Source organism: Coturnix japonica, chromosome 4 (genome assembly GCF_001577835.2).
Source record: "Coturnix japonica isolate 7356 chromosome 4, Coturnix japonica 2.1, whole genome shotgun sequence".
Lineage (NCBI taxonomy): Eukaryota > Metazoa > Chordata > Aves > Galliformes > Phasianidae > Coturnix > Coturnix japonica.
In genome coordinates, this window is record NC_029519.1 from 66,419,158 (window position 1) to 66,431,980 (window position 12,823).

Sequence of the window (12,823 nt, forward strand, 5' to 3'; positions counted from 1 at the left end):
AAAATACCTGCTTTTCTACCCCAAAAGTCCCAATGTACTTTACTGGATGTACTTGTCAAGGTTTTGGTGGGAGGGAGGTGGGCTGCAACACCATGACACACACAGTCCCAGCTGGTCCCAATGCACCCAGAGAGGACAGATTAGCCACCAGCCAAATGGGTGGCACTTTTGTGAAAACATATTTAAGAAACGTCAAGAAAAGGCAGACAGAACAAGGGGGATAAAATGAGAAATAGTAGTAAAAGTGTCAGGAAAAAAAGGGCAAGGAGGGGCACCGGAGAAGGTATTCCCCTGCAGCGTGGTGGAGAAAACCATGCCAGAGTCAGTATCCACACTGCAACTCATGGAAGACACATCTGTTTTGCCCATAACAGTAGACAGTTAACAATCATCCCGTTGCCATCAAAACCCACGAGCTTCTTCATCCTGTCTTATCCCCCATCCTGCTGAGGCATGGGATAAAGAGACTGGCAAGGAGAGTACTTGGCAGCCAGTCAAGGTTATCCATCACACCTGCTCACAAAATATATAACAAATAACGAAGAATACACATCGGTTTGAAAGGAAGAAATTTTAATGCCCAAATTCTCACACGCCATGTTATATTCTGCCTAAGAGAGAACAAATCTACACCAGTCTCTCTCAGTATAAACTTCTATCACGTTTTTACAATTACACCACAGAAAGCAATCTTCAATATAGGGAGGAAACTGCAGTGGTCTGCATTATTTAGTCTATTCATAATTTGTTCTCCAAATGTTTACAGATTAACCACAAAAATAGTAGTTCTTTTTCTCAAGGAAGTAAATACTTTACTTCCAAACACAAGAAACAATCACCTTTCCAGCAGTCCATCCTTTGTGCCACAGCACTCTGCCAAAACTGGGATGTTTTTTCCTCTTGGCTTTCCAACCAGTATCGTTTGTTGCTCCACATGTGCCCACACAACATGATCACAATTCTTCTCAAGCAACGACTAAAGGCACACTTCAGTGTAAGAAGAAATAACTCATCTTCAGTTCTGCCTTGAAATGCACCAGGCTGGCAACACTACTTTCTTCCAAACGGATCAGACCACACTTTTAACCCTACAAATCAAATACGAAAATACCAGCAGTTCATAAATACAACTTTGGGAAAAAAACAACAATCTTGTCTGCTATTCCAGCCTTGTGGAAAAGCAAAACACAAATGACTCTCAAAAACATTTTCTGCACTGAGCTCAAAAATCTACTTAAGCTTGAAAAGTATTTAGGAATTCAACCTCATCTTCATCTTAAGCTTCAGATAGCAGAAAAGTCATCACAGCAGCACATAAAGTATTACGATACTGTTGGAAAGAAACACCTGGAATCCCATCTTGTTTCACACTTCAATTTGTCTGGACTTCACACTCAACTACAGGACCTCATAAATGCTCATCAACAGATAAATTCATATGTAAAAATTACACTGAGGAGGACAGGTCATTAAGTACCTGCATCTTGGATAAATGAGACAGTCCAGTCTTCTTTACTGTTCAATAAAAAGCAAATTTACAAGACTTTTATGCCAACATAACTTGCCTGCTCCTCTTCAAAATGTCATTGCTTTCTTAGAAAGTCAGTCCTGCATTGATGATTTAAGTGATATGCATAGTAAGGACATGGCATTAATCCTATTGGATTTTCTCCTGCTGTTGCTGTCAGACTCTTCTAAAAATAGGAGTTAAGTTACCCTTTAACATATTCAAATACAAACTGTTTCATCAAGACATGTACTTTACAACTTTAAATGGGAAATATCGACCTTGCCAGTTCTATATGAGACAAAGAATTATCAATTATGATATAATTGTGTATAAATGAGTAGTATGATTTTATTCCCCCCACACTTTCCTACTCCTTCTACTTGTAACAGCAGTCATCAAAAAGCTATTAGCACTGCATTCAAGATTTTCTTTAGTGTTGCATATTTCCTCCTCCTATGCAGCTGAAAGGTAATGACAAAATTCCTCACCAATTGTGTTTCAGCTGACGTGTAAAGCAGCATTCAATAGAAGAAAGGTGCAACAAACTATTTTTTACAGCTAGAGCTCAGACCACTCATGGTTTGTTTACTCTGATCTGATGCAAAAGTTACTGTCTCACATACAAAGTATTTAAGAAAGAGTGAAAATAGAATCCCTACAACCTTCCTGGCTAGTTCAATTTAAAACAGATCTTATTAAATCCATAATTTTAAGTGAAGAATTAGCCTGAGAAAATGTTTTCACTGTAAGGCTTTTTTTGTTTGCTTATTTTTAATACATGCATTACTTGAATGTATTCTTCACTGTATTACTTAAATCCATAGAAATACTCAAGTCTTCAAGAAGACCTTTAAAACAGTACAAACTCATGAATCAATCATACCTGGAGGCTGGATATTCTCTTGAACAATACCAGCTCGGTTTATTGATTGTTCTCTCTCTGGAAAACAAAACAGAAAGAACAATATTAATAAAAATAAAATATGAAAACATCTTGACCTTGCCTTGCAAGGTCTAAACCCCACACAGTAAAATCCTGATGAGTATGCAGGTATACAACTCAAATGTAGCATTCGCACTTAGCAGAGAAACTAAGAACTAGTTAGTTCTGCAAGGTTACAATCTATAAGATAACCATCTTAAAGTAATGACTACTTTTTACAAACAATGCTTTTTGTGATCCCTAAACTTAAGGCATGAGCACTACTTTAGGGGGATAATCCTCACACACGAAGCAGACATCAAAGCACTTGGCTGTAGCAGCCTCCTGCCTCCCACTGAAATTTTTAAGCCTTTAAAAAAAACATTGTCAAGAATCACTCCAGAGAACTAAAAGCCATTCGTGCCTACTGCAGGACTCCATGTGATGATGATCGAAATGTTTGACTTGGAATCAAGGAAATATCTAAGTTGGAAGAGATCCCTGAAGGCCATCTAATCCAACTACCCCTGCAATGAACAGGGATGCCTACACAGCTGGATCAGGTCACTCAGAGCCTCATCAGGCCTGATGCTGAGAGCCTCCAGGATGGAGCAACTCCCCTTCTCTGGGCAACTGTTCCAGTGCTTCACCACCCTTACTGTAAAAAACCTCTCTCTCAAGTCCAATCTAAGTCTCCCCTCTTTTAGTTCGAAACTATTTCCCCTTGAAAACTGGGACTTTAGACCCAGCTTCCTATTACAGAGAAATAATGAGCGTTTCACCACAGCTCATGTCAATGAGGGGCATGAGCTTCTATAACAGTTCTGTTGTTACACAGCTTACTCCAAAAATTAAGTTCTCCCTCCTGTTAATATTTCCACTGAAGTACCACAACCACAGAATGGCACATTCTGATCTAAGCATCAGGTGAACACTCACACAGCTCTCATACAGCCGATAAGCGTCAAGAAAAGCACACAGGAAATTAACAAAGGTGCGGTCCAAGGAGAGCTGGAGGCACATGTGATAAACGAAGCCTGAAATCAAGTATTACTTAGCAAGCATGAGTGTGTTATAAGAGCACACTGCCCACTGTGTGTGTGCCAAAACCACGCTCGGGCCAGTTTCCACCTTCACAAACTTCCTTCCATTATTTTGGATGCTCGCAAGTTAAATTTTACTCCACCATCCAGGCGAGGCTAAAGTCCCTCCGAGGTGATCAATAGCTGCGTTGCCCTTTTTGTTTTCCTTCCTAGAAATCTCTTCATTCACCTCATACACCTTCATGGCGGCGCCTCGTCTGCCCTCACACAAACAAACGGGCCCGAGATGCGTCACACCCAGCGCTCCCCGCCCGGCCTGGCAGGCGCCGAGGTACCGACTCCCCGCGCTGTTACTGGGGCATCGCGGGGCTTCCCGGTACGGCGCTTCATGGAACGACCTGAGCTACGCACAGCCCATTCCAAGCCAACCACGGAGGGTCACCTTGAACCCAACTCCTGCCCGCTCCCCGGACCTGCCCCGAGCACTCACTGTACTCCTCGGGCAGCAGCAGTGGCCTGAAGTAGATGGGGTAGAAGGCGGCCCCCACCACGGCCACGAAGCCGCCGAAGATGCCGAGCGTGCGGGACAGCCCGGCCATAGCGGGGAGCGGCGCACACAGAACGGAACGGAAGAGACGCGGCCGCCGCTTCCGGGCGAGACGGGCCCGGCGGGCGGAGCGGGGAGGGGAGGGAGGGAGAGGGAGGGGAGGGCGGCGTGCCGGCATCGAGCTCCGCAGGCGCAACGACGGCGCTGGGGCGGCCGCTTCGTGCCGAGCTGCAGCGCTGCGCCGCTCCGAGTCTGCTCGGCCCCTCCGCGGCCGGATGCCGCCCCGGCCCAGCCGCACCCTCCTCCCCGCACCTGCGGCGGCCGCTCGGGGCGCGGCGCTGCGCTGTGCGAGCCCCTCCTCCAGGAAGCCGGATCTGCCGCATCCGTGTCGGCGGGGCCGGGCCGGGCCGGGCCGGGCAGCAGCGGGCAGCGCCACGCCTCGGGGCGCAGCCGCCTCCTGAGCCCGCAGCAGCAGCAGCATGCGGCCCCCGGCCGAGCCCCGCCGCGTCCCTCCTTTCCTCCTCCTCTTCCTGATGGTGAGTGGCGGTCCCCGCACCTGCGGCGGCTCCTCGAGCTGGGGCGGCCCGGCCCGGCAGGACGGCGTGTGTGCGGCGATCGGGGGCTGCAGCCCCGCGGGGCCGGGCCGGGCGTAGCGCGCTGTGTGCGGCAGGTGGCACCGGGCTGGGCTTCGTGGGTTGGAGGGAAGGGGGCTCCCGCTGTCATGGCTCCAGATGCGTGTGTGGCCACTGTAACACCTGCAGGGAACAGCTGCGTTCTAAAGGCATCTGCTAAGCACAGTTTGTACCTATGATGAACACAGACAATAATTGGAGTCCCTGTACATGTATGGGACGCTGATGCTGATGGGGAGCAGAGCAGCACCTGCTCTGTCGTGTCTCCACACAAAAATCAGCATGACGTGGCGGTCACAGGTACAGGGCTGTGGTTGTGCTCAGGCACTGAGCAAACAGGCCCGATCCCATAGGATCATGTGGGGGGTTTGAGCCCTGGACCTGCTGTGACTTTATTCCAGCTAAGGAAAGCACGGTTATGAGCCTTTTCTGTAGTATTTCACCACTGAAATATTCACTTTCCTACGAATGGCTGTGATTCAGACCTGACATCTGGCGGGATGGCGTGGGCTAACGCCCTCAGGTTCAGTGTGAAGAAGATCCAGGAACAGAACCTGGACAGCTTTTGTGATTGAGGTGCCCCACACAGTGAAGCCTCTGTGCCTTCCTCATTGAACTCTGCCTGTCCTACAGTACATTTTTGATCTGCCATAGCTGTCCTGTTTACTGCATGTGGAAAATATTGTATTTAAATCTCATAATCACACTGGTTTTGTAATCCTTTCATCTCAGCTCCCTGTAGGCAGAGATTATGTACAATATACTCCATGTTGTCTGAGGTAACACTGAGGGAAGACCTCATTTAGCAGGTGCACTAAACAGTGCTGCGAGAGCAATGCAGGGAGGCAGCCAGGTGGGAACAGACCCTGGGCTGTGATCTGGGAGACTGAGACAGAGACATCCCTGGTCTCTGTCACAGCTGCGTCAGTGCAGGATGGCTTTGTACTGTGCCCCAGGTGAGCATCCTGAGGGGTTCAGTGGTTGTGATGCAGCAGCAGACCCAAACATGTCTCATGCATTTGTGCCTTGCATGTCTCAATCAGTACGTCAGACACCATTGAGAAAATGTTCGGGACTAAACCTTTGGGAGCCATTTTGCAGAACAGGCACTGAGGGAAAACACGCAACTAAGGCTGACCTGTGCATCAACTGTCACGCAACATCATTCCTAGGTCATATAGGAGCATCATGAAGCTTATTCTGCAAGGGCTGGTTGTGGTTTGCAGTGCTTGCTACCTTGGCACATATACACCACAAAAAGTAATGTTGTTTCCGCCAGAATTGGCCTTCCGTTGGAAGCCAGATGGCCCTGTTCACATACTGCTGTGTCTTTGCTAATGAAAACAGCCAGACACAAGCAATGTCTGCTTGGAGCCAACTCCTGTGTCTCTGTGTTGGATGAACCCCTGCAAAGTGAGGGCTGGCTGTATACATTTGGACTGTAAATAGATAGATATGAAAAGCAGCAGTAATGTGGTGCTTTGTACTGTCTACCTGATGTACTTCAACATCCTGTGATCAACATATAGTCTTACTTCTATAAGCTGGGGGCCACATCGTGAGGAAGATTCTGATATATCATACAGATTAAGCTGTTTTCCAGTACTGTTTCTTGCAAAGTCCAAAAATTACTTGATACATATGAATGGTATCGATCAAGTAGAGGAGTTGTAGCATAATTTGTGGATGCTATTAGAACCAAGTGAGGAAACGTATAATAGTATATTTAAAAGACATTAGAAATAGTATAATTAAAGTTTTTGTCAGCTTCTGTATCAGTATTTCTGTACATGTGTTATTACAGGGTGCGGTGGTCAGTTTTCCAATGGTCACCGGCCTCCTCCTGGTCTTTCTTTTTTATCCCCTTCAGTAAATCCTTCTTAGTACACATCATTTAAACACTGGCTGCAGATAGATTTGTTAGATTCAAATAGGTATTTCTACTGTGCTTTGCCACTAGTGATTGAAATGGTAATTTAGTTTTGATAGAATTTTATCCATTTTATAAAATGGGAAACAAGACAGAAGGAGAGGAAAGCTGTCACTGCAAAGGCACAACCTGTTGTAAAAAGTCTAGATCCTGGCACTGTGGTGTGGTTTGCATTTTTATTTCTCCAAAATAAATATGTATCTTGGGGCTTCCGTGTGTTTGTACAGCATCACTACACATTTGGTTTCCTGCCTCTCATGCTGGACATGAGGAAGTAAGGAACTCTTGGTTGTTCTTGTGGAAAGCAGTTTGAGTAACAAGTACAGAAAGATCTATAACCTGTTAATAAGTCTGTTAAGGTTACCTGGAGTTAGCAGCTGCTAACAGCGACACCCACCTTCATTCAAACATCCCCTCACTCAGTTACGTCTTCCAGTTTAAATAAAGGGGAAAAATTTGGTCACACAGTTAAATCTAAAATTGTCTATGAATGAGGAGGGGAGTACAGGTAAGCTTAGTTCTAGCTTTCCCTGATATTTACAGCTTTGTCAGTTAAGCAGGCAAATATTTGTTTTCAGAGTAGCTTACAAGGAGTGTTAATGTATTCTTAAGATATAAAAAAGAAAACAAGTCATTTTGTTTACTGATCCCCATCTTGGCACAGGGGTGAGATCTTTTCCTTCAGGTTAACAGCACATACATCTGATAGATAGAAATGTGTTAATACATTTGGCCCAGGTCTGTAAATATTTTGAGAACTGCATTAAAAAGCTCATGAACATGAAGTAGATATCTGAGCTATTTCAGTTCACTCTGTTTAAACTTCGCGAAGTTAAAAGTCACTGAAAACAGAGCTTCTCATTTTGGATAACCTTAACTACCTACCAGCTTCCCTGGTAGTCCAGAGTGACAGTTTGGAACATTTTATGCAGATCAGGGAATCTGGCAGAAGCACAGTGATGTGGTGGTGGCTCCCCAAGCTCAGTAATCCTCAGTGTCCCTGGCAGCACATCAAGCCAGTCGCTGGCTGCTGACCAGGAAGAAAAAAAGCAGTGAGAAGCTTTAGAGACAAGAACTTCAGCGTGGAGGATAATCCTTGTGCATGTCCAAGAACTCATAAGGAATGTATTGTACATTGCTATAAGGAGCAGAATCTAAGTACTATCTGCCAGACTTGTTGCTCAGATTTAGAAGTCCATCTTCCAGATAGGGGTGTTTCCGTAGTAAGGTCTGAAATGCTTTATGAACATGAATTAATTTTCAGGAAACGATAATGGTCTGTTTTGGTTATCATTCCTGCTCTTCAGATACCTCACATGGAGGTAACAAAATGATCTAACTTTTTAGGAAGATAGAAATACCAGGCTGCAGCAGTGCAAGCGAACAATGATATGACGAATAAATGCCAACACCTTTCTGTAGATATTCTTTAGGCTTGATCCTAGGAACATGTGTAAACAGCATGATGTCAGTATCTGAGAGGACCAGATTCCACTTGCAGAAGGATACACCCTTTAAGGACTGTTCTGTAGAAGTATATGTGGCTTTGAGAAGTCAGTGGCAGGGGAATTGTTGCTATTAAAATCTTGAGAGTGTATTTTCAGTATTCACTACTTGCTGTGTGAAAGAATCCTGGTGCTGAGTACTGTGTATAAACCATCTGCTGCTTGTGGGAGTGTATTAATAACTGTGTAAATTTGGTTCTCTAGTTAACATAATTGTTGTGTTGTGTTTTTTATTTACAGAATTGTGTGCCGTCTTTTGGAAGGGAGACATTACAGACAACAGCAGTTACGCCAAAGTTTGGCAAAAAGATGGATTATGTGGACTTCATTCATCTAAATGTTTTGGAAAAGAAAGTCCTTAATAGTTCTGAGGTTTCCGTTCAGTATTTATGTTCTAAGCCTTGTATAATTAATTTGGAAGCAGTAGCTTCCTCGGAGTTCAGGACTGGTGTACCAGTATACAGAAGAAGGTGGAAGGAGGAGAAGAATATTTATGTTCGTCAAACTCGACAAATACATTTGAAATTTCCAAATATCATGGTCTACAGAGATGACTACATCATCAGAAACTCAATAATAGTGCACAGTGTGATCCTGTATGCATGGATTAGTCACCAATCAGTTAGCAGCTGTGATGTGGAGCACAATGAAAGCTACCAGGAGGCAGTTGCCAAGAATTACACGTTTTTAGAAGCAGTTCCACCTTTTGAACGCCCGTATAAAGACCACAAAGTCTGTCTTCAGTGGGGTGCTGACTATTTGTGGATGCTTCAGGCAAACAAGATACCTCAGTGCCCTCATGAAAGCGGTATGTGTTATGTCCCTTCTTTGTTGTTTGTTTCCAAGTGGACTAATAGGACCCAAAGAACACCGGAAAATGTAAGCTGTTAAAAAAAATACGTACTTGTAGTAAAGGTTGGGTAGTACTATTTCTTGGCCCACACTGTTGAGTGTAAGCTTAATAAGTGCAAGATTAGAGCTTCAAATGACAAAAATCATCATGTCTTTCAAAGCTGGCTTGTTTCATCACAGTGGCACTGCCTTTTATTTTCTTAGTGTATTCACAAATTTGTGTTTAGAACTCACTGAGCATCATTCCCTCATCTTCAAACTTTATCTTCAAAGAGGGTCTGTAGTTGTATTATTTTAACATCCTGTGTGCATAATTCTCTTGTAGGTAGTCTACATCTCTTCTGCTTGAGGTGATGGCCATATGCTCCAAAACAGGTTTTTAAGACTTCATAGTGCAATAAATGTTGCAGTACTTGTTAGGTGTACTAATAGATCCACACAAATTGCTAGAAAAAAATAACCCCCTACTAAATATGAATTGTAATACTTCCAATTTGCTAACAGAATATTTAACAGTAGAAGAAGTATGAAAATAAATTTTATATCAGGTGTATCCTGGTATAGCAATGAGAAGTATTTTATTTTGGGCTAAGTTTATAGATGGAAATATTTATATAGAATCATAGAATTACCCAGGTTGGAAAAGACCTTGAAGATCATCAAGTCCAACCACAGCCTAACTCTAACAACCCTCTGCTAAATCATATCCCTGAGCACCACATCCAAACGGCTCTTAAACACATCCAGGGGTGGCGATTCAACCACCTCCCTAGGGAGCCTATTCCAGTACCTAACTACCCTTTATGTAAAGAAGTGCTTCCTAACTTCCAACCTAAACTTTCCCTGGTGCAACTTGAGGCCATTTCCCCTCATCCTGTTGCTTGTCACCATGAGAAGAGACTTTCCCCACTCTCACTGTTAGCACCTTTCAGAGGGCAATAAGGTCTCCTCTCAGCCTCCTTTTCCCCAGACTAAAGAGCCCCAGCTTCCTCAGACTCTCCTCATAGGGTTAGTGGATGTATATCTAAATTAAAAGTCCTACCCAATTAAATGAATTCCTGAAACTCACAACTTTGCCTTCTAGGTTTTCTCAGAGTTCTCTTGATTATTTTTTTATTTTTATTTTTTCCTGTCTGCCTATTTCTAGCTTTACATCCACTCCCAGTTGGCTTTGCCCTCAGAACACATTTGTAGTGCAACCTAATAGCAAAAAGATTATTAGCTTCTAAAGGGTTATCTCCTAGCAAAACCTATGAAAGCATTTTTATCATTTGGTTTTGCTACATTGGCATGTGAATGCACTGAGAAGAACCGGGAAGCAAAGTAGTTTCTGCCTCCAGAGGCTTTCGGAAATACGTTTTGGAGACTGAGCATGAGATCTCTGACAACAGCGTGAAACATCTTAATGCGTTATCAAATTACATTATAGATGGGAACACTTAGCATAACAAAAACTATTAATTTTTAAAAATGAACTTGTGACAAATTGCTCTGTTTTGGAAAAGCTCTTTATATGCATTGAAAAAACTGTTAATATCTTCTCTTTCTTATTGGGGCAGCATAATCAGTTAGATTTATTACAGGATTGTGCATACTGGTTAAGAATAGAATTGGTATCAATCCATACATGAGGTTTAACTGGAGAGCAAGCCCAGGAGCTGTGGATTAATCTCACACTGGCATAACCAAAGGTAGAATGAGATTTTAAACGAATAACATAAACAAAGATTTTCCTCCATACTAACTTTTGCTTAAGCTAACTCATGCTTCAAATCTAAATACCTTAGATTTAACTGAGTATTTTCCCTGCTTCCAACAGTGGCTGGAAATAGATTCCATTTCACTTTCCTGTGAATTATTCACTCCAAGACTAATTCATTTAATAGCAGCAAATGAACTTGTGCTTGAGAACTTACTGAAAGCTGGCATTAATTTTTAATTATGTGCTTCAAATATTTGACTGTACAAGTGTGAGCCAATTAATTAGTCAGTTAACAATGATTACTTTCTGGCAGATTAAAGAAATCTTTATTTTTGCAGATGGTGTTCAGATTCTCAACTTCATATATGCTTCCAGTGGCGAGAAGACAGGAATTGTGAAGAGATTTGAACGGTTTGAAAACAGAGAACTGGAAACAGTCAGACAACATCAGATTGATTATCCAATGTAAGTATAGACAAATAGCTGAAATGAGCTATAGTTGATTCTTGTAGGCTATAGAATATGCTTGTGTGTATGCTTCAGTTCTTAAGCTTTGTTCACAATTAAAGGAATACCATCTGCTACTTTGAGAAAAGGCTTAAATTAGTTAGCAATTCCTTCTGTTCTGATTGCAGTTCTGTATGGAATTAAGCTGAGCCTAAGAGGCATACCATAATACACACCATGAGAGATACTACTGTAGATGTAATTAAACTGGCTTGGTACCACTCGGAGGGCAGGTTAGGTGTTACACACAGTTTTGATCACACAGCTGCCCCATGACTACCTCGACTGAGCTTTTCTATGTTACAGAAAGATCTGTATTTCAAGCACCACTTGCAGACTAATTGCAGAATACTGTTCCTACAGGACAGGCAGTGTATAAGAGCTGTTTTTCCTATGAATTCACACTAGTTTGCATCTGACAAGCTTTTACCAATAGAGTCTCTTGTGTAGTTGAGTCATCCAGCTTGAACTTATGCTATTCTCTTTCACCATCCCTGTGTAAACTCTTCGAGTCAGACACACTATTCAGTTACAGAGGAATCACATTAGCATCTTTCTCTGCTCTTCTTCCCCTTCCCACAACTGTCACAAACCTTCAGCCATATTCTGCAACTTCAGACAAAAAAAAGTGCATGGGTGTGCATGTACATATGTATCTCATTTCCACCAGATGTTGTTACCCCAGAAATAGGATGTGATCACAGGAACTTGAACTTGCCTGCTTGTTTGTGTTTGGCCTGTAAGCAAGGAGAGCCAAAGAAGAGTAACTAACAGGTGCAGGTGCTGTACAGATTAGCAGCCTATGAACTGTAACTCTGAAGTCATTAGTTCAGTGCAGTTTTTAGCTCTTGGCCTCTTTAGAATGCACAACAGCCTGGTTTACACTGTCTGATGCTCTTTGCTCACACGTGCATTTGCGCTGTGCTTCTGGTACTGAGGTGCTGAAGCTCTGGTTGACAAAACAGCATAAATTTAAGCAGCTCTGTACCTGCTCCACACAGTTTCACCTGCTCTTTCCTTCAGGTTCTCTTTTTGGTACTAGCATGAAATATTGCCTATGTGTTGCAGTTGCATGACATCTGTGCGAAGCTCTGTTAAGAAGTGGAAAAGATTTTTCCTTCAACTGCATGTAGGTGAATGGTGGTTCCCCACTGCATCAAAAGGCAACCAAAAAGATTAATGAAACAAGTTTCTTGTTTGACTTTCATTGAGGATTTTGTTGAATGAAGAAACTTTCCAATAGAGATTTGCTCTTATCTTTTAACAAAGTAGGCAACTGTCATTTGGGGCAGCTGCCTGTAGACTGCCTGCAGGAAGCATAGGATGGGAATCTGAGGGACTACTGACTCAGCGTGGCATACAGCAATAGAGAAAGCAAAATGTGTCAGCATTGTTCCCACCTGTGTCCCAGGAAATTTGTCCGGACAGGGTATGACTGGCAGTCAGGGAGCAAATAAAGAGTGCAGAATTTAAGCTTGCTACATTGCCTGAGATGAAAAATGGGAAGAACAATGCACAAACACAAGCAGTATTGCTGGAAGTGCAGTGTTTGCCTGCAGATCATAATAATCTATTTACAAATGATTATGGTTTACAAACCTCTATTTCACCTGTGTTCCATCTGTGGAGGATATGACGTTGGTAGCTATTTAAGGTGCAGTCTGCATTAGGGA

The 12,823-nt window shown here is 43.1% G+C and overlaps 2 protein-coding genes across 2 annotated transcripts in view; one reads left to right on the forward strand and one right to left on the reverse strand.

The window, feature by feature from the left end:
• Positions 1 to 554: 554 nt before the first annotated feature.
• SMIM20 (small integral membrane protein 20) lies at positions 555 to 4,373 on the reverse strand. The gene is made up of 3 exons (XM_015862697.1): positions 3,966 to 4,373; positions 2,394 to 2,450; positions 555 to 1,088 (listed from the first exon to the last, which is right to left on the reverse strand). The coding sequence occupies exons 1-3, from the start codon at positions 4,198 to 4,200 to the stop codon at positions 1,051 to 1,053; spliced, it is 330 nt and encodes a 109-aa protein (XP_015718183.1). The 5' UTR covers positions 4,201 to 4,373; the 3' UTR covers positions 555 to 1,050.
• A 43-nt stretch (positions 4,374 to 4,416) lies between these two features.
• Positions 4,417 to 12,823, forward strand: part of SEL1L3 (SEL1L family member 3) — a 30,535-nt gene continuing 22,128 nt past the window's right edge. The window contains exons 1-3 of the mRNA XM_015862695.1: positions 4,417 to 4,558; positions 8,330 to 8,897; positions 10,982 to 11,108. Of these exons, the coding sequence (XP_015718181.1) occupies positions 4,502 to 4,558; positions 8,330 to 8,897; positions 10,982 to 11,108 (752 nt within the window). The 5' untranslated portion in view covers positions 4,417 to 4,501. The remainder of the gene's footprint in view (positions 4,559 to 8,329; positions 8,898 to 10,981; positions 11,109 to 12,823) is intronic.

Coding starts and splice junctions, on each gene's coding strand:
- SMIM20 (XM_015862697.1), bottom strand. CDS start 4,200: ATGCCGGCACGCCGCCCTCCCCTCCCTCTCCCTCCCTCCCCTCCCCGC. Junction 2,451..3,965: donor GCTGCTGCCCGAGGAGTACA/GTGAGTGCTCGG, acceptor TTTGTTTTCCAG/AGAGAGAACAATCAATAAAC. Junction 1,089..2,393: donor AGAGAATATCCAGCCTCCAG/GTATGATTGATT, acceptor TTTGATTTGTAG/GGTTAAAAGTGTGGTCTGAT.